General features: G+C 47.7%; 1 protein-coding gene across 1 annotated transcript in view; it reads right to left on the bottom strand.

Moving 5' to 3' along the window:
* The window catches only part of LOC140694373 (unconventional myosin-XVI-like), a 272327-nt gene that overhangs the window by 58135 nt on the left and 187102 nt on the right, over positions 1-27090 (bottom strand). Inside the window, exons 21-24 of the mRNA XM_072957644.1 lie at positions 26724-26823; positions 9945-10041; positions 6204-6450; positions 4063-4334 (exon numbers count right to left, since the gene is read on the bottom strand). Of these exons, the coding sequence (XP_072813745.1) occupies positions 4063-4334; positions 6204-6450; positions 9945-10041; positions 26724-26823 (716 nt within the window). The remainder of the gene's footprint in view (positions 1-4062; positions 4335-6203; positions 6451-9944; positions 10042-26723; positions 26824-27090) is intronic.

Raw genomic sequence — 27090 nt, 5'->3', positions numbered from 1 at the left:
GCAAGTGTCAGCTGTCACCACCATCATCATGTTATTACCACAGAACCAGAAATTAATCACGAGTTCTGCAGAGCATGGTCTGGGGTCCCTCGGTATCGGGTCACCTGGGCTGCCTAACAGAGTGTGGGTAGCGCACTTCCTGGAATACCCCATGACTGCCGAGCTGCAGTGTCTGGGCTGGGACCTGGAGCTCTTCCTTCTGCATCAGCCAGAATGAGACCACCACAGTCAGAGAATCAGAGCCTAATCTGGCTTCATGGCTGTTCCTGTGTGCCTGCGTGTGCGTGTGTGCGTGTGCGTGCGTGTGTCCACACAAGCCCTGGATAACTGTTCACTTGCAAGTATGCACTTAAGGGCTCTTCAAAATGAATTCACATGAAGAGTTTTCTTAACAATTTGTTTGAGTCCTAAGACTCACGGGCAAAGCATTTGGGACGAGTTGATGATGTCAGTGAGATGGGGTCAGGTGGATATTTCATGGTCACAGACCACCTTTAGGCAAGTCTTACTGTCCTGACAGTAACTTCAGGGACAAATGCCACATTCTCAGCCCTCTCATTATTTCTTAAACTTGACTCTTACCAGAGTTACTGTGTGATGACTTGTGTCATTTTTAAGTTCTGTTAGGAGATAAAAATTTTCTTGTACGAAATACTTCCCCTTTGAATTTTTTGCCAAGGCGTGTCAGTGACTTTGTAACAAGACACGAGTTATCGGGGCCCCTTCTCACTCAGACTGAGATGTCTGCATATTAAATATGTGAGAAAAAAGAAAAGAGAAGCTTGTATATCAAGAAAATATTCATACAGCTCCATTTCCCGCAAAACACAGTTTATATACGTAAGTACAAGAATGGGTTAGCTGTGTGGCTTAATTTGGAAATACTGTTAGCTTCCTTTTTTTTTACTGTCTTGTTTATATATTTATTCTAGAATAGCATTTGGACCACAGTAGGCACTTAATAAATACTCATTAAGAACAAATAAATAAATGTTAGAGAAATATATTTCTTGTACTGCTTTCATGAAAATAGAATTCGCTTCTCATCAATCAATCAAAACGAGCACAATTTGGCAAGTTCCAAAGTGTAACCCTTCATGTTTGCTGACTTATTTTTCACAGAAGCCCCTTTATATTTTCATCTAACACCTGAAATATGACAGAAATGAGGTTCTCCTTGAACGCTGCCCTGAGAGCGTGTCACTGGATGTAACAGGAGAACGTGACTGTCTGTTTCACAATCTGTCCATTCAACACGTATGAATTCAGTGTATTCCACGAGCCTGGCCTCTCCCCGAGGGCCTCGGAGACCAGGGGGAAGAAAAATGGCCACACGGATTATGACAGAAGCGGAGTGACAGCATGGAGAAGAGAGCGCCAAGGAGCACAGGGAGGCTGCACAGCGATGAAAAAATATGGATTCCTCCTCTGATGTTATGTGTAAGGGCTGGGCTACTGGAGCGTGAAGGAGGGTGAGTGAGGAGGTCACGTGGCCAGGGTTCAATGTTGGAGCCTACAGCTGCCCAAGAGAAACCTGACCATCCAGTCGTCGCCGTGCTGGGGAGAAGGCCAGCACGCTGGATTTAAAGACTCGACTTTCTAGAAAAGCTCCCAGCTCAGAGCTCCCTGGCAAAGAAAAAGTGAAGTGGGGACCCTGGTCTTCCTTTCCTTGTCTCCGTTTGCAAAGAGCAACCCCAGACTTTTAAAAATCAGACTTTCAAATAGTTGGCTCCAGCTTGTTAATAGTTTGCAAACAAGTGTTAAAATTTATCAGCCCATAAAACTGGTTCCAGCTTTTCAGGCGCAAAGATAGTGAAAAAAACCCAAGCCCACCGGCCCGCCTCGCTTTACGACTCCGTGTTTATTGGATGAAAACCTGAGAGAGAGGCGCGTGTGGAGGGCTGGACTGCAACGCACCCTGACCACGGGCTCCTCCAAGACTCTTGGCCTTCGTTCTCCGCGGATCTCTTTTCACCTGACAACCTTCTGAATGGATGAGCAGTTTTACTTGTGAAGGAAAAGGTCTTGAACTCTACTGGTGGTTCTTGTTCTTGTGAGGAGAGTTCACAGAGCATTTTTATCAATGAACAGATTTCCTCCCTAACTTTTGCAGAAGAAGGATAATTGTGGGACCTGTTACTAGGCGCAGGAAAAAAAAAACAAAAACTCAGCGTTGCCCTGGTGATAGAAATAAGAATTTGAAATCAGTGCTGTCTGCTAGAACCTTCTGGCAGGATGGGAAGTTCCACACCTGCAGCTGTTGAGTACTTGGAACTAAGGACTGAGGCACTAAATTTTAAATTTTATTTAATTTTAACTATTTTAAATTGAAATGGCACAAGTGGTTAGTTGCGACTTTCTGGACACCTTCAGCATGAAGGTGGGAACAGAGCCACTGCTGACGACCTGTTTATTGAAATCCAGGGCACTGCTGATCTGAATTTAAGTCTGATTCCGAAGCTACAAAAACTAGCCGGCGCACCTGCTCCATCCCATCAATCAGGTGAATTTTTTATCCTTAAAGGCCCATTTAAAGCACATGCCCAAAGGCAGGAGTTCGCCCGCAGCCGCAGGAGGTGCGTGGGTGGCTGCAGGGAAAGCAGGATGAGGAGGAAGGACAAATGCAGCAGATGCTGAAGAAGGAACCAACAGCAGCCTCCGAGGTGTGACATCCCCTGGGGCGGGGAGACACCCAGAGCATCTCAGAGCCGCATGGGAGCTGAAATGAGGTTCTGAGAACCTGCAATTTATACAGAAGTCTTGCAAGCCTAGTGGTCACATAACGCATTGTAAACAGCAGCCTTAGGAGCTCCGCGCCTTCTCGCAGTAGCTGGAGTCTCAGCGTTCCACACCTGTGGCCTTTCTTGCTTCCTCTTTCTAACCATTCCCCCCCCCCCGTCATTTGCTTTTATATAGATTTTTATCTCCTGTGGTTCTGGAGTGACTTTTTTAAACTGAGGGGTTGTTTTGTTTTGTTTTGGGGCTGCACATGAGAGAACTCAACTTTATACTCAATATTTTCTCTCCTTTCACACTTATGTGACACACTGGCACCTGAATTTCTCCGAAATCTCAACTCTAGGACAGATGAACATTCCCTGTGCACACAAACTGAAAGCAATTTTAGACTTCCTGGGTATTTTGAGGCCTCCTTATCCAAACCTAGGGTTTATTTGGTGTTCAGGTTTGGGTGGCCTCCATCTTCCATACAGTGCAACTTTCGATCTTTTTTTCGTATTGTTTTTTTTCCATTTCTCATGCCGTCTTGAGTCTTTATTTCACATTTTCCCATCTCATCAGGCTTAGCCTTTGAGATGTGGTCTTCCTTCCCCAATATGCCCCCCGTCTCCTGTTTCTCCCCATCTTTTTGAGATCTGCACTGTAAATCCACTGCACTGGTCTGCAAGTACTACTGGTGGAAATGGGACCAGCCTGCTTTCTCAGGGAGTGTGCACGACCCGCGTGGACTCCGGGTCCCTCCTGGTTTGTGGAGTCCTTTGGGAGAACGGGAGAAAGGCGTGTTTCTGTGGACAGCCCTCACTTTCTGCCCAAGCTGCCATCGCTATGCACCTGAAGACTGTCCTCCAGACGATTTCTCTAACGCCATGTTCCCCTTTTGTCATTGTCCTTGTTACCAGCGATGCTAAAACGCACACACTTGTACTCTTCTCCCCAAAGAGATGAATTTTTTCTACCTCTCCACCTAAGCATTACCATAAGACTTTCTGAATGATTCTGGTTTGAGGCTCCTCATTCAATGCTGAAGTTGTGATAAGAGTTAAAGAAATGATACATAAGTAGCTTTTCCCTAAGAGGCTTAGAGATTTGAATAAATATTATTTATATTTAATGATTAAAGGGCCCCTAGCAAGCCGACAATGGATTTAATTTTATTAAAAATATATTAGGGCAACATGACTGCCATGGCACTCCAAGGCTGGAAGAAAGTCAAGCATCTGCGACTGAGTGGGGTGGGCTCCTCCCTGCGGGGGGGGGGAGGGCGGACCCCTCCCTCCGAGGGTGGACCCCTCTCTCCCTCCCTCCCTCCCTCCCGAAGCTAACCTTCACCTGCCGAGCCGCTGGCTGCAGCCCACAGGCAGGCGCTCACAGCCTCATAGGAGGCGCTCAGCCGCGTGGTGGGGTCCCTCTTTGGCTTGGGCAGAGGCTGTTTCCGTGGTGACGGGAGGCCACAGCTGTCATCGAGGCCGAACACCGAGTGCAGAGACGGAGACCGGGTGGACGCGCCAGCCAGGGACTGGACCAGACTGTCCACCACCATGGGGACGGGAACGGAGCTGCAGTGGAAGTGCCTGGGTCCACCCTTGTCTTCAGCTCTGGAGGAGGGTAGGAAGCAGACACACACGGCCCCACCAGAGAGACCCAGATGCATTGTTCAGACGGTAACAATGAACCAGTTCAAGTAGACATAATCAAGGCTTTTTGGTAAAGAGCTTCCTGCAGTGGCTGGAGGATGCCTGCTGGTCACGGCACACGGGGGAAAGCCTCCTGCCCTTCCAGCCCCGCTTCAGGATAAATACGCCCGCAGGACGCTCATCATGAGCTCTTAGAAAACATCTCACACAAGCACAGACGTCTCAAGGAGGGCCACGTGTGCTCTCAGGCATGGGCTGAAGGAATTGTTCACACTCTGATTATTAAGCAAATCAAAATGCCAGGATTTCGACCTGAATGATAATTTCTGGGAAATCCATCTTAATAGAGAGCTACTAACGCATCAGATACTGGAGGCCGGCACTGCTTCCCCTTGCAGAGGTGGACACACTTTACTTCAGACTATCAGAGACTCACCTTCTCCCTGTCTCTCTGTCTCTCTTTTCCTTGCCACCTAAATTCCATCAGCAGTTATTTAATTATGTGCAGAATTATTATTTCTCTTCTATTACTCCATCTGGCTGCCCCGTGCCCAGGGAGCTGCGGGTGTTCAGTAAATAAATAGGCAGATGCTTCTTCACTTAATTTTGTATCGGGCAAATGAATACATAATGAAACTGAGAAACTGGGGTGGCTGGTTAGCTCCAGCAGAGAAGATAATAAATATTATTCTGGAAGTCATATAAAATTAATAGTTATCTGGTTTAAAAAAATTCCTCTGGCTTCACATGTCACTGTGATCATGTGCCAAGGAGATGCCAATGTGCTCTTTTACATGCAGTCTCTGAGCGTTTGTTTTTGTAATTACATCTCTGTGCAGCAGGGCACCAGCAGGGCTGGGATCCACTGCGAGGCCAAGTCAGACGCCCGTGTAGAAAATGAACTAGCTGAAGATGAAAGCGTGGCACTCAGTGGATAATTTGTTTTCCCTGTAATGTTTAATTACAGTTTTCCGTACAAAGGGAATTTTTTCAGTATTTAATCACTGAGATGTTTGAAGCTAATTAGTGAGAGACATCACCATTTCCGCTTTAATAAAAAATCCTTTGACACAGGCGGTCAAGGCGAAGGGGAACCGTTTTCTGGGAGAAACCACTAGACTTTACCAAGTTCCTGGGGAAAAACAAACATCTCTCTGACAGCAAATTAGGGCAGAAAGCACCCAGGTCCTTGGCCTCCCGGGGAGGGCTGTAAATCATGGGTGTCACAGAGAGGCAAGAACGCTGAAGTGGAGAGGGGCCTGGTGGGCCCCACGTGTTTATTCCAATCTCAGCATCCGTGAACTTCAAAATAACACCTTCCCCAAAGTGCTCCTCCTTGGCAAAGATGTTTCCCTAGGGAAACGCAGCGCATGCCACTGTTGCCTGATTTCACCGCGCTCACGGTTTTGGCGTGGCGTCTCCACTCCGGGGAACTTCAGATTTTCAGAAGTTCCTGTGAGTCAGCCTTATATCCATGACACTTGCATAAAGATGGAGAACCCAGCTGTACATTTTCGCTAAGACAGAAATATTAGATGCCTTAAAACTGTGCTTGAGATGGTAAGAGAGGCAAGCATTGTAGGGGAATCAGTTATTTTATGTGATTAACTAGCACACAGAGCATCTATTTCACGGAAGGAAGGCCCAGGAAAAGCATCCTTTCAGATGTCAGGGGGTCTCCCCTAACACACCGTGATTGCACACAGGCCTGTTCCTCTCAGTGCCAGCACATCTGACGAACTCTAGGCCAAGGGCTAGTTCCTTCGGCATCTTCCAGCTCCACGGGACCTGCTACAGGGGTGGCTGCAGGCGCACCCAGTCTGGCCTTACCTCTTGGCTCCTCCCCCTTGCGTGGTCCTGGCCTCCGCCTTCTCTTCGTGGAAGGTCACGTTCACTTCGCTCCGCAGCCGGTCGTTTTCGCGGGCGATGTCCGAGGCGTTCTGAACCACCAGGGCGTCGTAGGTCTTCAGCCCCATGTCCTCTGTGACCTGCAGGAAGCTCCTGATGGACGTGACCTCCTGCTGCGTGATGCTCCTTTTCTGATGCAGATGCCGGTGTGCTAAAAACCCTCTTATAACTTTGGCAAAAGAACACAATCACGGGTCAGACGTGAGAAGCAGAAGCAAGAAACCCAGAGGGACAGCAACAGAAGTCACTGATACATTCACGTCCGGGCAGCTATGAAATAAAGCGTATTGAACCCAGACTAGGACTTGACTGAAACACTCTAATCTTGTGTTAAAAAGAGATACCTAAATTCAGTGATGATAACACTAGAGGCAAAAGTCCTCACCCCGGATGAGATGGTGCAGGTAATGTTATAATAATACCACATTTCTTGTGGTAACACAGGCCGGACATTGACGGACTGCATTCAGATCAGTGGGAACGAACAAAGTCCAAACCCAGAGAATTCTGGGTGGAGCTCCGACCAGACCCTTTGGGGAGGTACTGATCACGCTTTGTTCTAACAGATTCTAACAGAAACGCCTGAGGCTCATGAAGCAGGCTTTGCAGACGCTACACACGTATTACCAGCAAGCCTGTGTGCTGCACCTCAGAAACGGACACACGGTAACTGACTATATACTTCAATTAAAAAAAGACTGTGACTCAACTCCTAGAAAGACTAACACTGCCTTTACGACTCCAGGAAGACATAGCGTAGAAATACGGGGCATCCTTCTTGCTTTCCGGGGAAGCAGGGCCAGAAGGTCATGCACGAACTGGGGGAAACAGGTGAATGAAGACACTCTGAAAGCACTGATATGTCAGTAACAGATGTAAGACTTGAAAATTAAAATCACGCCCACCGCTTAAAGACACTGCCGTGAACTCTAGTCCATCTTGTTGGGCACAAACTCAATGATCATTAACATTCCGGTGTCTCCATTTTGTGCCCAAAGGAAGAGAAGCTTAGTGAGGCTAAGAAAACAACTCCAGGTGAACACAACCGGCAGAGGCTAGAGGTGGATTCAAATTTCTGTCCTTATGAGACCAAACTCTGCTGACCAGCCATGTAGCTGCAGTCTGTAGCTTTCAGGGAGCAGAGCTCAACAGGGAGGTCGCAGGGGAGCACATTTGGGATCAGTATGAGGAAGAACTTTCTAACAGTGAGCACAGGTTGTAAATGCATCAAGCATCTCCTGGGAAAGAGAGTCAGCTCTCAGCCCCTGGGCACACTCAAGAAGCAGGATGGCCCCTGCTCAGGGATGCCGTGACAGGTGCAGGGCGAGGAATTCCAGTTCGGGCCACTTGATGCTAGGACGCATCCCTTCTAAGTTTCTAATGGTGGAAGGAGTTGTTTGGATTAAGGGAAGAGCTATAGCTGCAGGGAAAACCAACACATGTAGCAAAGACACTTCATTCACATCTGGAGGGGACATCCCTGTAAAACGTTAAGTGCTTTCAAATATTCCCTGGCTACAGGACGGCAACTGCGCGCGTATCTGCATGTCTAGGATATTCAGACGCCTTTCCTTGAGCGGGATGTGGAAAGTTGGATACAACTTTCTATACTTTTGTCTTCAGAGGCAAATAATAAGCAGACATCTAAAACGCACAAGGCTTTTTTTTTTTCTTCAGACGGCAATACTAAATGTTTAGTTCCTTCGAAATGCGGTTGTATCAACTGTGAAAACAGCCGTGCTGAACTAATCTAAAAGAGAAAATAATTAAACAGTAAAAGGTACCATCAGACTTTCAGGAATATAAAATGCGGAATAAAATGCAGAAGTGTTAACCAGGTGACAGGCACACCGAGGGAGAGAACTCAAATTGGCCTGCTCACTTGCTCATTCTTGTTACATTAAAAAGACAAACTGAGACACTGACTTTCGGAAAATGAGAGTGAGGGTACATTCAAGACGTTTAATCTCTTGGAATAAAGTTATGGACCCGCCAGGCTTCTGACTTCCAACTACAGCCAGACCTTCACTGGCTCCATGTTTACCCAGGAATCCACCGTCCTGCGTCTGACTTGGTTTTCCCACACTTCATGCTCCCAGTCATCAAAAAGCCTTTAAAGTTGTTATACCAGTTGCTAAAAGGTGGTATCTTTTATAAGAGATAATACAGATACATTTGCCACAAATAGATAATTGATACTTGTTCTTTCTGACAATTTCACGGAGGATGGAGTGAATGCGTTACAGTCAGAGGGGAACTTCTGTTAGGAATAATTTGAAGTTGAAATGATTAAATTTAAGATGGAAAGTTACAGCTGTCTTCCACCCAATATTTACAAAGAAAAAATGAGAACTCTAGAAAAACTGGAAATGACTCCAGATGATATAAATTCTGAGGAAATTTCATACTAGCCCCAAGTACTGAAGCAACGGCTCCAAGAAATGTAAAAATAAAAATCAATAATTAACGCTTTGCATTGAAGAGCCTGTAATTTAAAAAAAAATGCTTTGATAGCCATTATTTCATTGATGCAATGGTAAGTTACGGTTTTTATCTTGATGCCATTTTTTTCAAAAAGCATTCTCGATTTTTATCATTAGAGGTGAAGATGGAACCAGAGGCCTGCTCACTTCCTGTCATTCAGGTCTGTAGGGCACAGCAATTTAATATTTGTAACCCACTACGAGAGAAATCTCTGGTGGGCACCCCGAGGGAAGACAGGGCACATACACATCCTTCACGCAGGAGGATTTCCAGGGGAATCTGACACCCGCCCTGTGTGCGTGTGACGCAGGGTCCGGTGGAACTCTCAGCTGACCCCATGGCCGAGGGGCCGAGCGCTGGCCTTGTGAGCGGTCCCCCTTGCAGCCTGAGCACAGTTATGATTTTTAAAATGTACCCATTTTCGATGGTCACTTGGGTTTCAATAAAAAAAAAATTCTACATGGACGTCCTCAAAGTTAAAATGAAATAGATACTGTCTGCTATCAAAGATAACAGCCCAAACATTATCACCCCTTCACGAAGGAAAAACGAAGGCAAGGATTTTCCCAAGGCACAGCAGAATGACAGCAAGGAGGTCTGGCTGCTTGGGGTGGCAGTCCTCCAACTTGAGCGGACCCGGGAGCCGGCTCTACAGCAGCACCTGAGGGCCACGTGGTTTTGCTGTTGGTTGGTTTTGGTTTTTTCATCACTGTGGGTTGAAAGGCACACTCTTCTTGTCCTGTGCTTCTTGAAGGATCAACAGGCATGAATATTTTCAAGGTGAGGGATGCATAAATTAAAAGATATGTGTATCCCCTCTTCCAAATCATGACTTAGGTGAAAATTTGATACAGAATTGCAGACGGAATGACCACCAAACAAAGCAGGAGCCGACCCTGCACACTGATTTAGAGAGGCAAATAGCAAACTTAGCCATAAAGCTCCCTAAATTCCTAAATCTATTTATTTGCCTGAACGTAGTGTCTAGCCCTAACCTTAACCCTAACTCCAACCCTAGCTAACCCTAGCTAACCCCAGGGTTAGGGACGGATGGACACAGTGCTGGGTCAGGGTCCACTATAACGCAGGCATCACGAGCATTTAAACTCGGGGGTGCACTAAATGATTTTGTATTTCACACCTTAACAAAGTTCAGAAGCGTTAGCGTGGAGTTGTTACCTTTCTGGCAGGTGATAACTTTTCTCTGCAGCTGCAGGCACAAGTCATTTAGCTGGTTGGCATGCCAGTGTTTCAGAAACACTTTGCGAACTCCGATCTAAAATGCAAACAGCAGGAAAACATTTAACAGCATGAAGATGGGGAAATAATCAGGCAAGAGAATCTTCCAGAAGAAGATTAGAAGAAACAAACCTAACAAAATTAATTCCAGTACATCATCCTTATTTTTTTAACACGATTACATTTAGTTAAAATCCCAAAGGGTTTGTTCTAATAAGTATGTTTGCTGTGTGTACATGGTCACTAATGGTTGCAAATACCCAGACACTGCAGTTGTGGTTGTACTGTGTGGTGCAAGAGACAAACACTGGCCCTGACCCTTTGTGGGAAGAGTCAACCGTTCCTGTGAGTGAATTCCCAAACTCCAGGGCTAAACCCCGTCTTGCCTTTCACAATCCCTTTCTTTCTTTGACTCAAAGCAGGGAGGCTGAGACTGTGAAAAGGAAACGCGAACACACAAAAAGACCAAAACCAAAACCAACACAACTTAAAGCTGACACACGGAATCGTTGCAGTTGTGTTTTCCACTACACCATGTATATTACACATTAGAAGCTTACGCAACTGCAACTACAGCAGCTCAGCATAGAGGTGGAAAGTCTCAACAGTCGCCCCTGAGCAGTCGGCCCCCAAATGCCTGCGTACCCGGGGGCTGTACGGTGAATATTCTCATGTAGGATTTTAAAAAGGGAATTTCAGCGTGTACCAAATCACTTTTTACTACACGCTCCGCATCTAGGTAAGCCTGTCCAAACGTGTTATTGATAAGGACAGCTGCCAAAGAAAATTCTCAAAAACATGTGACAGCAAGCCGCATCTGTGCATCGTGAAAATAGGTTTCTTGTGCGTCACGTGCATTTTCCAGGAATTCATAGGACCGCAGCAGGCGTGAGGCACGCCCTTCGCAACGACGCTCACAGCCTCGGGGGGGGTTGCAGACGCAAGTAACTGCAGGAGAGCTGGGACTGTGACCGAGGGACGCCATGGAAGTCAGAGGCGAGGTTCTGTTAGCTGAGGAGCAGACACTGTCCGGGCAAACCTCGTGGTGCATTCACAGTCCTTCCCTCGGCGCTCAAGACAAACATCCTGAAAAGCAGAGGAAGACTAGCACGTGTGTCCCCAGGACAGAGCCATGCCACAGCCTGCGTCAGCATCACAGGGACACATAAAGCGGGCCCGGACGCGCACACCGTGAGGTGCCAGGATGGCCCATCGGTCCGACTTGCCTTCAGAGCGCTTGGCCAGAGATGGTCTGTGAGGCTCTTTGCAGGGAAACTGAGTTTACTCCAAACATAGCTTGTCAAGCCTCACCCTTCCGTCTAGTTCTCCCCATAGCCATGACCTGCTGTCTTACTGAAACACACTTTTGCATGAGATTGGAACTGTGTGTCCTGGCAGCCAGGCTGGTTGGCTGGATGGACTGAGCGCGCTCTCGACCGCCTTCCTGTTTGGGGGCTGGCTGACCACACGTGCTCCTTCATTTCCTTTTCTTTCAGTCAGCTGAAATCCGAGATAGTCTTTGGAGTGGGCGGCCACAGTGAACTGTTGCTTTTCCCCCATTGTATTGCCGTTCTCTCTTCCTAGTTATTTTCCACAATTCATTTCTTTTTCCTTCCCATCTGCTGACTTCCTTTGGCAGCCAACAGGAAGAACAGTTGGTCCTGTCTGCGTGCACCGCGGAGCAGATCTGAGACAGGCGCTGGGAGGAGGCAGCGTGTCATCTTTCTGTTCATTGTCGACTCACTGCAAGAACCCAAATCCCAAAAGCGAAATCCATGCAAACCTGGGTTCCAAAATGAAACTCCAGAAGACTTTTGGGCACCAAAGCTACAGGATGAGGAGAATCAGCAGTGACCACTGGGAGAGCTGATACAGGGCAGGGCACGCCCCGGGGACGAGACCACCAGCATGGAGACAGGAGAACTGGGTTCTAATTCTACCCTCTTCATTCAACAGAGACCCTTGGCAGGAAGACTGTGGGACGGGATGACTAAGATCTCTTCTAGTGGCGTTTCTAACAACCATCCAAAACCCAAAGTGGGTTTACCTTGAGAGTTGTGCTAGATCTGGGGATACGGAAGAGGTCCTCCCTCTCAAATGGCTCCTCGTTTACTGGGGAAGGTCAGCAGTGAGCAGACCCAGCAAGAGCGCATGCTCGGGGTGATGCCAGAGCCACGCCCACGGGCCCTCGGAGAGGGAGTGCTCACCAGGATGGGCCAGAACTCACTGAGATGCACACTGTCTAAGCTGGTTAGTCTTGAAGGACAAACAGGAATTTTCCAGGGTTGGGGGGAGATAAACGTGGGACAGAAAAACTAGGCAAGAAGCAGAAAACAACAAAGTCGCCTGATGCACAGCCGTGTGCAGAGCGACGGGGGAAGAGACTGCAGGTCCGAGTAGGGGCCACATCGTGAAGAATAATCCTGGAAACGTGGGGATTTTCCTGCGAACAACATGTACACACTGGAAGATTTAAAGAGGATCCTGTCTACATTTAATAAAAATAATTTTGAAATTGTATTTGAAATTTATAAAGTTCCTGCTGAAATGTGGCTGGAGAATGGGCTGCTGGGCTTGGCCTTATGGGGCGGGACACTGTAATGCAACGAACGACTTAGGTTTGGAAGAGTCTACGGCTGTCGCTAATCCGTTAGCTGACTGCTGTCAACCCTTCACCCACTTCCAGGAGTGGAGCTTTGATACCCATTCCTCTGCCTCCAGACGGGTCTGGATGACCTTCATTTGTATTTCCAGAGCACACTGTAAACGATTCTTTATTTCTCTTATTGTGCCATGCCGTGCATTTGCCATTACACATATATATTTGTATCTCCTGAAGATTATGAGGACATATTCTGGAACTTCGTAAGTGGTAGGACTGCAGGGAAGGTGGATTCAGATTAGAAACAGATGATGAGGAATTGCGAAGTCCTGGTATGAGATGAGTCATAGCGACAGATGATCATGTCGTCAAGGAGGGAAATACGGTGCGATGGACAATGAAGGCAGAAGCCAGACCCTGAGGTCATTCAGCGAGCTGGGGGTGAGTCATGGAAGTCGACAGGCCATAGACCAAGAGATGGGAGGAAGGAGAGAAAGAACCATAGGACAGGAGGCTGGGGAGCGATGACTCAGCCGACCCTCCCCTGCACTCACACGAGGAGAATGAGTGAAAGAGAAGCCCTGTAATAGAGTATTTTCAGGGAACAGCCAGTTTTCAGTTTACAGATGGCCGCTCACTCGGAAGGGGAGTAAATATGGATGAAAATGGGTTTTTCTCCCCAAACATTAGGGATTTCATAGTAGCCGACAGTGGCAGTTAAGAGGGGTCTGAGTGTTTCACACGCGATCTGTGAGTCAGGCCAGACTCCGAGGGAGGAAAAAGGCGACTTTCTGGGGTCGTTATGCCCATGAAAATTCTCCCTCCCGCAGTAAAACCAAGGGCTTTGTAAGTGAGGGGGGCTTCTGGGCTTCTGAGTCGGTGGGGGTGGGGGGGAACGCTGAATCCACGCTGCAAGTGTCCTGCGGAGACACAGCTGCAGACTTCGAGGCAGCGGCCGGGTGCGGTGCCCACATTCACAGCCAGGGGGTTTTAACAGACTCTTCACTCAGCTACTCGGGTGGACTTCACAGTTTCCAGCAGGCTCGCTCATCCATTCATTCATTCGTTTTTAATTTTTACTGTTTACCGTATGACTTCTTGGCAGACGACCTGTATTTGGAGATGCTCACTAGAAATTTGAGCACTTGTTTGGCTTTGCCGGCCTTTTAGAGATGCCATGGCTGTCGTCGACACTTCTTCTGTCCTTAAAGAATGAAAGTAGCCACTCAGTAGTATTTCAGATTCCTTCCTCAGAAACCATTCTGAATAATACATTTTAGTCCCCTGCTCTCACCGACGCTAAAGATTAGTGGGACATAAACCTAGGAACCTATCTTCACCAGGAAAACCCGGACAAGATCACATGGATTCTAACTTTCCAGGGATTTACATTGTCTGTTAGTGACACTGGCTAAGAGTCTGATTTTGTATATGTAATGAATTCACGTACAGTTACTCTGTAGTCAGTGCCGTGAATCAAATCCAACAATTAAGGCTCGCCTGCCTGAGACCAGACGTTCAGATCACCAACAGTCTTGATCTGGGGTTGCGTTCTCTTACAAACACACGTTCTCACAGCCAGACAAGGAGAGGCTGACCCGTCCTCCCTCCCCGTGCCCTCCCTGACGCAGCGTTCCTATCTGAGATTAAAACCTGAATGTCATCCTGACTCCTGTGAAAGTAAACCATCTGTGAATTAGAGTCAGCGCCATTTTTATTCAAAAACAATCAGTTTTCTTTTTCTTTTTGAAGTGACAGATTTTAAAAGATTAAGCAAAACTGTCATGGATGACTTCGTAAGTTTCAGTTCCCGTTTTCCAGTTTTCGGGGATTTTTTCTTAAGAGGTGTAGGCTGTGGGAGCACAAACAAGGGCTGGCTGGACCATTGCCATGGGGCGGGGTGGCCTGGAGGCTGAACTGGAGAGGCAGCGAGGGCACCTGGGGGTCCTCCGCCTCCAACTCCTCACCGATTGCTTCCGATCACGGAGATGCAGACAAAGGAGGAGGGCAGGGACCCACACTTCCTGTTTCCAGGGCAGGGGGTGCGCATCACTGGCCTCACCTTTTCAGGGACACCCACCACGTGACCACCCCTTGCTGTTTGGGGGATCATGGGCAAAATTACCTTCAGAGTGATCTTTCTGAACATCAATCTCATTATGTTACTTTCATGCTTAAAATTATTTAATAGCAGGTCATGATTTTCAGGATAATGCTCAGATTCTTTTGAAATGTTACTAGACTTCCTATCGCATGAGCCTTCTTCAGTACATTCCAGTTTATCTGTTCTCAAACTGAATCATATTTCTTACTGTTCCAAAATGGGAACTTGCTTTTCCCACCTCCAGCCTAATATAGACTATTTATTTTTCCTTCGTACCTTTCTCTAAATCATCTACTAGATAAGCTCCTGTTCATCCTTCAAAACACAGATGGCTTCACGAGCTCTCAGTCTAGCGTGTATCTTGTAAATTAAATTCATTAAAACAGCTTATCTATGTCACTAATAGACCGTGAGATATCTCCAGAATACCACCGTATTCCTGGTTTTGTCATTATTGGTCCACCTGTCTGAATGTTCAGCTTGACTGTGAAATACCTGTAGGCTAGGATAATGTTGGAAAAATATAAAGGTCATAATTGGCAATCTTAATATGTGAAGGAAAGCAGACGGAATGATAAAATGGGGGAAGCGGAATTTCAAAGAAAGCGATTTGAGTGGACACTAGCTGTAATGTGAACTCAGATATGTGAGTTTTAATTTATTTCAAAGACTTGAATCTTTAAAAAGTTAAATCTATTGAAACTATATGGATTCATTCATTTTATAGAAACGCACCCAGTGCTGTTCAAGAAACAGAGATGTTAAATTCCGTATTCCTGGTGCCATCACAGTCTGGTGTAGGATCATTGCAAACCCAAATCTAGAGCTTACCGCGTCCTCTAATTCTTTACCTGCTCGCTGACTCACCTTGCATACAGCCTCCAATTTATCAATGTTCCAGAAACCTTCACTGATTCTGTACTGCCTGTAAGCTCAAAAGCATACTTTTGAGTTTAGTGTCCACAGCCCTCCATAATATGCTCTTTCCTCACCTCGGAAGACCTAACACTTTTTACTCCTCTAAAAGAGGTGCCATTGATCCTTATTCCAACCCCCCCTCCTCCCTGAGAGCAGACAACCCGAGTGAGACCTGTGCAGGCAGGGTCCCGGGCCCACAGCTCCTGACGCACAGAGCTCTCACTGATGACGCCGCCGCGGCCGCCACTGTTGTCAGCTGTCCTGCTTTGTGTCTGGGTCTCTAGTTACTGCACGGATTTCATTCATGATACTTTATTAATTATATTTCAATGAGAAACGGTTTATGGGGAATGCTTATATTTTTCCTGCAACATGCTTTCTCTTTGTTATTACAGATAAAAAAATTAGTCTTTAAAAAGTTTAATCTCCCTTGCTCTAAAAACATCAGCACTATTCAAATAGATATGTCCTGTTTAAAGCCAAGATGCATAATGTCATAACTGCATTAAAAGTATTCAGCTTCTTTCACTGCAGTGTTAGAATTTCAGACAAGATGCCCCGGTACCTCTTAAAGTGCCCTGCCAGTGTCAGTCTGTTCGGTTTCTAAAATAGCTTTATTTACAATGATAAGAACAACACACACTTTCATGTGTTTTGATGTCTGTGTCACTCTCCCATCAGACTTGTTTTCCTTCCTGCTGATCTGAGATGTCACTGTGCTCCTTTAAAGCACAGTTCATTCTGCTTTCATCATGCAACATACTTTCCGTACCTCCCAGGTAATCCCTTCCAAACAGAAACAGCCCCCCAAACCCCAGCATGTCCACATGCTCGCTGTGAGCCATCCTTCACACATTCCTGCTGCCTCGTCATTTCACATAGTGCTTACATGCATTGTATCTCATCTCCTTCCTGGCTTTCTGGCTTCACATTAATTCAACTACCTACCTTACTATCTGTCTGTCCTATTCATTTATTCACTTATCATCTATCCATTCATCCCTTCATCCCTTCATCCATCCACCATCTGACCCTCCCTCCATCCATCTCTCCATCCCTCCCTCCATCCACTCTTCCATCCATCCCTCCACCCACCTATCCAACCATCATCCTTCTATCCATTCATCCCTCCATCCCTCCCTCCATCCATCTTTCCATCCCTCCCTCCATTCATTCATCTATTCCTCCATCCATCCCTCCCTCCCTCCATCCATCCACCCATCCATCCTTCTGTCCATCCACCCACCCATCCATCCCTTCATCGCTCCCTCCATGCATTCATCCACCCATCCATCTGTCCATCCTTACATCTATCCATCCAACCATCCATCCATCTACCCATCCATCCATCCTTCCATCCCTCCCTCCATCCATCCACCCATCCATCCATCCTTCTGTCCATCCATCCACCCATCCATCCCTTCATCGCTCCCTCCATGCATTCATCCACCCATCCATCTGTCCATCCTTACATCTATCCATCCAACCAACCATCCATCCATCTAACCATCCATCCATCCGCCCATCCACCCCTCCATCCTTCCATCTCTCCATCCACCCATCTATCCACTCCTCTATCCCTCCATCCCTCCATTCATAAATCAAACATTTGCCAAGGGCCTTCCTAATACCAGCCACTGTGCCAAGCTCTAGGACCACGAGGATGAATAGAACATGGTCTATCCTTTCAGGAATCTCAGTAAAACAACCATTTTAACTAAAATCGATCTTTCCCAGGTTTAATTCACATATTTCCCCCATTTGCGTCCTTGATTCCTGAAGTTTCCACAGAAGACCACAATTTTGCCTATTTCTGTTTATTACTAATATTTTGGTATTTTACATTTTCATGGTAGAAATGTTCTAATGTTCAGTCTGGCTCTGAATGTACTTTTAAACATCCTCAAATGATACATTTGGACTAAAACACAGTTCTTTTCTCTTTGTTATAAATAGACTATTCTTGAAGTTTAGCTTCAGCACAGAAAAGATAATTACAGCCACACGCATATAGCAGAGCGCTGTATCTTCTGGTATTTGAAGGAGGTGGTTTGGTTCGAATTACATATAATTACAGGTTAAGAAAAATTAATTACTCTCACCTAGAGTGGTCTGACCTGTACAGCAAGCACTGAGGAATGAAACTACTATTTTGAGCGTAGCAGTGAATTACTCACTATGGGCGCCTGCGTGTCACTTTATTACGGGAATCGTATCAGTGTGGTCAAGAACGCTTAAAAGAGAAAGCCCCTGTCCTCCTCCCAGAGTGACCCACTGTGAGAAGCAGCCAAAGCCAAACCCTAACGAGGCCGCTTGGCCCCGAAAGCTCAGAGGACGCCGCAGGGGTGAGCACGAAGCACCTTCAGTCTGTCTTTCTAACAAAACGGCCTCAGTGGTGCGGACGACGGTCACCTGCCGCATGGAGCGTGTGTGACGCGTGAGCAGCAGCAGAGGCGGCGCCGCGCCCGCCGGGCTGGGGGCGTGCTGGGGGCGCGCAGCCCTCGGCGCCTGCTGCCCCGGGAAGGGGAAGGCTCCCGGCCCTTCGCCCGGGCATCTGGTCTTACATGGCTCATCCTTAAGAGTGCATGTAGATATTTTTTAAAAAACCTCGCTTTCCTAATTCCCCAAACGTTTGCTCCGTGGCGTGTCCGCGGCTGCTGTGCGCCACGCCCCGTAATCCGGCCGAACCGGCTCGCGCGCTCTCCTCCCCGGGGGCCGGGCCCCTCCCAGCCCCGAGCGTCCCGCGCGCCCCTGGCCGCCAGGCTCGCTCTCGTGAGGGGGGGCCGGAGCACGGCCCGGTCTCAGCCAGAGGGCGAGCCACCCGACGGGCCGAGCGGGAGGGTCCCGGCCACCCCCAGCAGCCCCAGCGGCCCCTGCCCTGCCCACGCTGCGCCCCCTCACCTGGGCTACTCCTCCGTGAGGTTCGCTGCCTGGCTTCCCGGCTCTGGTCTTGTGTTCCAACAGTGCATTTTTTCATGTTTCAAGCATAAATCAGATCACGCTGACACCCTCCTGCCGCCCTACTGATGGCTTCAGGTTGAACTTGAAGTAGAACACTGCGCTTTGCTTGCACACGTCCCGCGGGCTCTGGCCCCTGCGTCCCTCTGAGAACCCATCTCAGCCGGGAGACTCTGCCCAGAGGGTGAAGTTGGTTCCTGATGCGCAAAAAGCCCCTTAGCAACAGGGTTCGTGGCACATGACTGTGAGGGCTTGCTGAGTGAGCACACGAAGACTAGACGGCGAACAAGAGGTGGAGCTGGATTCGGCCCGGACGTGGCCGCCACCCCCCCAGTGGCTGTTGAGAGGCCAGGTTGTCCAGGAAGGCTGTTCACTGAAGGGCCACCAGCCACTGTGACAGCTAAGAATCTTTTTGTCTCCCAGGAGTATTCTCTGACTTATTTCTCTCTCTGGGTGGAGGAGGGTGACGGTGAGATGACAAAGGTCGAAGAACACTGACCTACGGCGTCCTCTCTCCCCTTCTCACCGGAGCCCAGGGCTCCACCATCCTGCCCCCCTCAGCTCTCCCGGGCAGCCTCCCCCTTGGGTCTGGCACTCCCTGCTCCCACCCCAATCCTGCATCCTGCCCCATCATGTCACTGGCTCCTTCTTGCCCTCAGAGCTCAGCCAGAGCCTGTCGGGTTTGGAGACACCCGTTATGATCACTGCCACCTGAACTAGGGACACTGTGATTGGCCATCACGGGGTCTGCGGTGGTCCCCTCCAGGTGAGGGATTACAGGAACCTAACCTGTAACTATCCGTTTACTACTTATGGCCCACCCCCACCCCCACCCCCTGACTAGACCTAAGGCCTGTGCTGGGGACACAGCGTTCTTCCTTACCGTCACCTTACAACTGCCTCGTGTGACTTCAGGACAAAAACGGGGCTCAACACACGTTTACTGACTTGCTCAATCAACAGACCTGGAATCGGAGGAAGGCAGACTGATTTCTAAGGCATGAAAATTGGATTAAGAGTAGGCAGTTTTCACATCACAATTGTTGAGTGCCATATTACACTCGGCCTTTTGTTCAATGAAGCTGAGAGGGAAAACACAAAATTGCTTTAAAAAAGAAACCATCACACATATCAGCAGGACTTGACTGTGGGTCCCTAAGGAACGTGTGGTAACAGGTGGGAAGTCGGTTCATTCATTCATTCAACAAACACTGGTTGAGTGTCTATTATGACCCAGACCCAGGGGAAGTAAGAGTGAAACACACACACATGTGTGACAATATATAAGGAAAAAAAAGAAGTCCTGTTTGTCCTCAATAAAATTCATGGTGAAAGGGAAAGAGACATACTTTCCAAGAATCAAACATCTGAAATGTTCTTTTTAAAAACTGAGTGAGCATTTGGAGTACTACTGTCTCTAGGTAGTTCAATTATGGGTGATCTATATTTTCTTCTTTAATTTTCTCTATTTTTCAAGTTTCTTATGAAGATGGAGTGCTTTTAGTACAAAGTTATATTCATACATCTGTGTGTATATATGTCTTTAGTACAAGAGAAAAAAGGAAATAAATATAAGTATATATATAGCAATTCCTGGATATCATGCCCACAGTACCAAGAGATACTCTCAGATTGCTAATTTTTATTATTTTCAACATTAATAATGCCAGAGAAAGAGGAGGAGTATGAGAAAAGGAGTAATTTCACAGACTCTTTTCTAGCTTGCACCTTCCAGTTGATTTACGAAGTGCTCCTTGAGTAATAAAACAAAGCCTATAAACCATTAATTTATTGTACTAATAAGCACCAATGGCCCTAATACAATTGTCTTGTCCTGGAAAATGTACAGAAAGTGGCGGGTGCTTCAAACTTTAACAGTTTCTTGCTCTTACTTTTATTATCTTTTCCCTACTGGACTATTTTAGATTAATGAAATAATAAATCCTTCATCCAACTGATTTTATTTAATGTTATGGTAAAATCTTAATCTTGCAATTCTCTGCACTGGAGGAGTGAATCCTTCAAAGACCAGTAACGAAATCGAATTGAAAATGACATTAGAGGATGATGATAAAGAAAATAATTATTGCAATTACTTTTTGTGAATGAATAAACACAAACAGGAAAAATAAATTTCATTAAATTTGGACTTTGTCTTTGGTTATCTCTCTCAGAGTCTGTCTCCCTTTCTCCCTCTCTCTCTCTCTCTCTCTCACACACACACACACACACACAGTACTCAGCATCATACCCCTATCCCGTGGGTAGCTGAGATACAGTTAAAGTTCTAATTTCATTTCTCACTTCCTGCCTGTAGCATCCTGGATGAGTCACCGGAAGCCTTCCTGCGTCTGACTCCCCATCCTTGCAGTGTTAAAGGATACGTGACTCTTGCTAAGGTTATCATCTAAACTTCTCCTTCCAGGAGGTCCTGGAACAGGGGTCATGAACACCTGCTTCGAGGGCCCAAGGACACTCTTCTTTGTCCACAAAGCTGCCTCCACCCCCACAGTTCTAGAAACCTGTCTGGAAAGACAGTGAACCGTTCTGCTGTGAAAGCCTTGCTGGGTGGGGCCGCCCGCCCCGCAGCCCTGGCTCCTCCCTGGCCGGCCGGTGCCGGGGCGGGAGCGGTCCCCGGGCACCGTCGCGGGAACCGGCTCCGGCAGATTTGTTTCTCTGCTCGTCAGCCCTCCAGATGGCTCTACCGTGAATATAGCATTCGAATAACTCCACAGAAGAAATCCTCCTATAGCCAGCTGATTCTTATAAAACATGTGAAAATCAGATTCTACCATTTACTTTTCCACTTAGAATTAGTTTCAAAAGCTTTCCCTTCACATAAATGACATAACATTGCAAAACAAGCATGTTCCACACGGGCCTAAATGCCTGCCAGTCACTGTTCCATGGCTTAGGGGAAATCAGGGCAGAAAAAGCTTATTAAATGTGTGGTCACCAAAGGGAAAGTGGGGAGGGATAAATTAGGCATCTGCGATGAGCAGATACACACTTCTCTGTGCAAATAGATAAACAACAAGGTCCTACTGTAGAACACAGGGAACCATATTCAACAGCTTGTAATAACCTATAACGGAAAAGAATAGGAAAAAGGATGCACGTATATATGACCAAATCCCTGTGCTGCACCTGGAAACTAACACAGTTGTAAATCAATTGCACGTCAATAAAAGCATGTACAGAGTCTGCAGGGGTTATTTTCAAACGTACCTTAATGCAGGACTAAACTAAAAATGTACCTATTTAGAGAAATAAATACCCGAATAATTCAGAAAGCCTCAAATAGCAGAAGGTTAATAACCAGTGGCTTAATTTAACTTGTTTTCAGACTACTTGGATTTTTTTCCCACAAACGAAGTAATTAATAGACTCTTTGTTTCATAAAGAAAAATACATCTGGTGAGAAGGAACACAGTCCCAGAAGGCACGCAGAGTCCACTCAGAGCGTTTCAAGGACCTGCTATTCCTTTTAGAACAACTTACTTAAATTCTGCCCTGGAATGAGGACACAGCTCTGACTAGTCCACTGTATTTTCGAAGTGTGCCATTTCGTTGTGAACAGGAACAAGTCACCACCGAGCAGGATGCCTTCCCAGCCATCACTACATCACGCTTTATTCACTTTGCCTCGAAATGAAACCACCTCACGGCAAAGTGGAGACGTGGCAAAGGGAGCGAGTGCACGAGTGAGTTTGCCGAAATGTGTGGTTACTGGTTCGAGTCGTGTGCAGATTCCTTTGAGAAGTAAGGGCGGTGGTGTGAAATGCACCACAGGTGAACTGTTTTTGGAAACCAAAATGCTTCAGGGAAGCTCAGGCAGTGTGATGTACAGTTTCCTCATAAATGTTTAAAATAATTAATTTGACCCTATACCATATCCCACTTAAACTGTGTTTATGTAGTGGCTACTACATATTTTAGAAGTCATTTTTAATTACAGAAGGAAGGCACACATGCATTTACCTCCTAAACACAGATATAAACTCAAATTCCATTTGACTCTCATCTGAACACCATTCGCCAGGTATCAGCACTGTTAGGTGTTTGTGACTTACTCCAGATAAAAAAGAGTTCACATAGGTCTGCATATCCATACAAAGTATGTAGTAGCTTGGTGGTTTTTCATTGACAAAGACTGATTTGCTGGCCTGGCAAACATATACTGAGCGTCTGCTGTACATCCTTCTGTCCCCTGCTGGGGAAAGAGCAGGAAACTGGGCAGACGCAGCCTCCTGCCATGAGCTTGTCACCGCTGGAGGAGACACAGGCGGCAACTCTGTCAGAGGCACAATGTCAGCAGTGAGAGCAAGCAGAGGGCAGCGCGGGGGCGCGGCTGTGGCAAAGCCGGGGGCCTGCCAGCGGGGGGGGCTGCCAGCCGAGGAGGGGCTCTGCCGAATGGTCTAGGGTGACCGTTCTTGATCTGCCTTCACCCAAGCCGGGACCCCAGGGCCAGCATCCCCCAGACGCACATCTCCACCGTGAGCCATCGCCACCCCTCCTGTTCCCTCTGGACGCCCGGAGCACCTAAGTCTCGGCTCTCAGAGTAGAACTGACTGTAAACACTGAACAAAGTCAAACATCTCCTCCCTAGATCCCACCTCCTCTCCTTCCTTTCCTCCCTTTCCTCCACCTTCTTTTCTTTGCAAGAGGCAGTCAGGACCTAGCCTCTGAGAGCCCCGGCTCTTTAAGGGTCGGTGGGCTGACCATCTGAGTAGGAAAGATTCCAGCCAGAATCAGCCAGCCAGGAAGTGGCCAGCTGGTTTCCCCTCGGTCTACAGGGGCATCAGAAACACACAGAAGACAGTAGCGACGGGAAGCAATCTGCTCCGGCTCACGGGGGAGCCTGCCCGTGCCTTTGACCAAAGCTCATGGTGCGTGACCTCGGCCCTTCAAACCCTGCAGTCTGAGCGGAAGGACTTCCGAGGACAGCCACGCGGGAGGACTTCCAAGGACAGCCACGCGAAAGAATGCAGGTCGAGGCGAGGTGTTGGGGAGAACACAGTGCAGGAGACGAGGTCCGGTCTCAGCACAGTGGCCTTCCCACCAAAGAGAAGTGTTAGCCACACGGCGTATTTCCAATGATAGGCTGATCTCTAAGATTCTATTTTCTTACACCTGAAATGAGGTCATTACTGCTCACCTGTCCACCTTGCTTTTTCCACATGGAGTTGTCATTAGGTTTAACTTGAATAAAGCAAAAAAAAAAACCCTCTGAATAGTTGTAACAGATTCCAAGGATGAAAAGAATCATCATTTATGAGATATTGGAAATTGCAGAGCTTCACGCACTGACTGAAACCCATGACCACATAAACAGACAGCTCACGTGGACCGTTAAACACGTGCACAGCACTGGAGGGAGGAGGTCCCCAGCCTCATCGGAAGCAGGAGGAAACCCCAATGTTCGCCTCCACGTACAGAATTGCTATAACCTGTGAAAGAACAAGGAAGATAGAGCTGGAACCCTGGCGCTGACGATCGGAGGCTCCCTGTGCTGGCTCTGATCGGCGCCCAGGAGGGAGAAAGCAGCCTCCAGAGATCTCCAAGGCCCGTCAGGGCCACAGTGAACGGACCCCATTTTTAGGAAAGGGAACTGAATTTCGAGCTAACAATCTATGCAGATTCACACAGCAAAAGGTGACTCCAAGCTCTGTAGGTTCTGGCAAGGCTCCTAAAAACTATGGAAAAGAATTCAAATCCATCTTGTGCGAACCATTCAGAGTCAAAGGATGAACACTGGCTGCTTCACAGAAACGTGCCTTGTGCCTCTTGGCAGTCTGAGAACCACGCTGCGCGTCGGAGGACCATCCACCAGGACCTTGCTCCTGCTTCACATAGCTCCCATCTCCTCCTTGTCCTGAGGACCCTCCCACAGGAGGGGTGGCAACTCTTTCTGCAACTTTCAACCCATTTCACAGAGTAGCTTTGCTTTTGAAACAAAGGAGTCTGGCTTTTCTGGGTCAGAAATAAATGGTTTTTTAAAAATTCATTTGCCGTCTGACTAGCACAAAAATGAAATATGAATAAGCTGTATTTCCATGAAGCCAATGATTTGTCTTATAGCATAAAGGACATGAAAGGTTTCATCTTGAAGAAGCTGAAGAAAGAAGCTGGAGAAAGCAGGTTTTCCTGACTACTCAGTATCGATCATGTAAGCAAACACTATCATCAAAATGAAGACTTTTCTTTTTTTTCACTTTGTCTCGTATTTTTTGCCTCCTTTGGGGAGGGAGAAAGGGAGGGAAAATGAACTAGTGTAATGAAATGGGAGCTCTTCCCCAATTCTTATTTTGATGCACTTTTTCAGTCCCCATGTGTGTTTCAGTGTAACACCGTCCTCAGCTGCAACTTCAAGGGACCTCGCGCACACAGGCACGCGGGCGGCATGGAGGCTGTGAGGTGCACTGCTTTGCCTCCCAGCCCCCCCACGTCTGACCCCGCACCCTGCACAGGTGAGTCGGGGGACTGACGGGCGGCCAGGCACTGTGGCTACCGTCAGGCATTCTTTTAGTGGAAGAATTGTTCCAGAGCCCCTCACTTTTCCTCGACAACTCAAGCTTCTTTCTCAGCGTTTGATAAATCTTTCTTGTCTGTGAGTATTTTCTAAAGAAGAAAATGCACTGAGAAAATCTTAGTGTTATATATATTCACGAACCACAACTCTTCGAATACTGACTTAAAAGTTCCGACAGTGACTCAGTTGAAATGACTTCAGCTGCCTTCGGCTTGTCGAACGACTGCGTTCTAGAACCCCACATCCTATGCCACCGACTCCAGAGCAGTGCGCTGACATCATCCTCTGCTAGTGATTCCTCCTTCCTCCTCCTTTTTTATCCAGTCCTTTGGCACGGATGTGCATCCATGACTGTTACAGACTGTGAGCACCCTCCTTCAGACCGCTATTTAAAGTTCAGCTCCATTATTAGTTTAAAAAAAAAAAGGAAAGAACAAGGGAAAAGGTAATAAAGGCAGAGACTGGGCGGCACAGACAATTAAACCATGACTCATCGATGCTAAAATTCTAGGTTCTTAGTTCCTCGTCATAGACGGATGCGGGCGTCAGTGTCACTCCGGATACTCCCCCTGCTCTGCCTCCCCTGGACCACTTCAGACACATTGGTAATTCAGAGCCTCCTGCTGACGTCATGTCTGAAGTGTGGCACTTGTTTTTGGCCTCGTCAGTTACCAGCCTTTTCACTTGTAGATGCCGTCTCATTATTACGTTTTAAAAAACTGAGATTTATGTCTGCTTTCTAGTAATTGTGACGCTTTGCCAAAGCCATGAGCACCACGCTCTTTGCCACCTGTGTGCTTTCAGATGCTCCAGAGCTCGAAGCTTCCAGTGATCTCTCGTGTCGTGGATGGTCGTCCGTTTCCCAGGCTGTGCTGACATTTCCTTCTTGGTTCTTTTACGTTTCAAATTCCCCTTCCTCACACTGGTCACGCCGGCATTCTAGGTTCTTAAGGGATTAAACCAAGTCCGGACTGACTGAGCCCTCGTGTTTCCGGGGAGGCGTCCCCCGCTATTCAGTCTCCTGTGACTCCGTCCTCCTGGAAGCCTGGTGACCCCACCAGCCACAAGGGTGACGGATCGCAGTCAGACATTTACAGTTAGGGAGCTCTGGCCATTGACTGAGGTTGGAGGGGCAGTGACACTTCCAGTGTGCGGTGGGTGAGAAGCAGGGCAAAGAGAAACAGGACAAAGGAGCCCAAACAGGACCTGGGGCACCTGGGAGGCCCGGGTCTTACAGAAAACTCGGAGGACTCCCGGAAGAGCCAAGAAACCAAGGCTCGGTCCCCTGACTTGACTCCTCTGACTTCTGCTACCTTTGAGACAGTCCAGAAAGCCTCAGTGTCATCGTGGGGGTCTAAGATGGGGGCAAACGGAGGGGCTTTAGAACCCCCGCCCTAAACAGAGCCCCTGGGTCCCTGTGTTTGCTGCTGAGACCAGCGAATCAGAAGGACTGCTGTGTTACCAGGAGTGCATGAGCATCTCGCCTTGCCAAACACATCACAGCGACTGGTTTTTTCAGGGGAGACTCTGCTGGTTCCCTGCGATGACTCAGCCCACACACAGAAAACCCTAAACTGCTCTGGGAGGAGCTCGGGGGTCACCAACCTGCCAGCCTTGTAACTTGCACCGCTGGAGGGCGAGCCGGCATCTCTCCTCGGGGGACAGCATCTCGGCGCCTGGGAGGGTCTCTGCCACCGGCTTATACCTGCAGAGAGCGCGGGGACAGGAAAGCAGTGACTGGATCAGCCAAGAAAATGATTGTCTTCAACAGGATGCCTTTGTTACCCTGTCTCTTCAGTTCTCTCCCCTTTGGACCGTGCCCCGTGAGCCCCTCAAACTCCATTCATTGTGCGTTTCACATTGGACAGCTGTGAGGCAGCCCTTAGGCTTCACATGGAAAATGATTACAAAAGGGAGTCCAATGTATTTTTCAGTCCTTTCATGTGTGCTTAGTGTGACCACAGAGTGATGC

This window comes from Vicugna pacos, unplaced genomic scaffold (assembly GCF_048564905.1).
Source record: "Vicugna pacos unplaced genomic scaffold, VicPac4 scaffold_21, whole genome shotgun sequence".
Lineage (NCBI taxonomy): Eukaryota > Metazoa > Chordata > Mammalia > Artiodactyla > Camelidae > Vicugna > Vicugna pacos.
The sequence above is the reverse complement of the archived record's forward strand: the minus strand, read 5'-3'. Positions and strand labels throughout refer to the sequence as shown.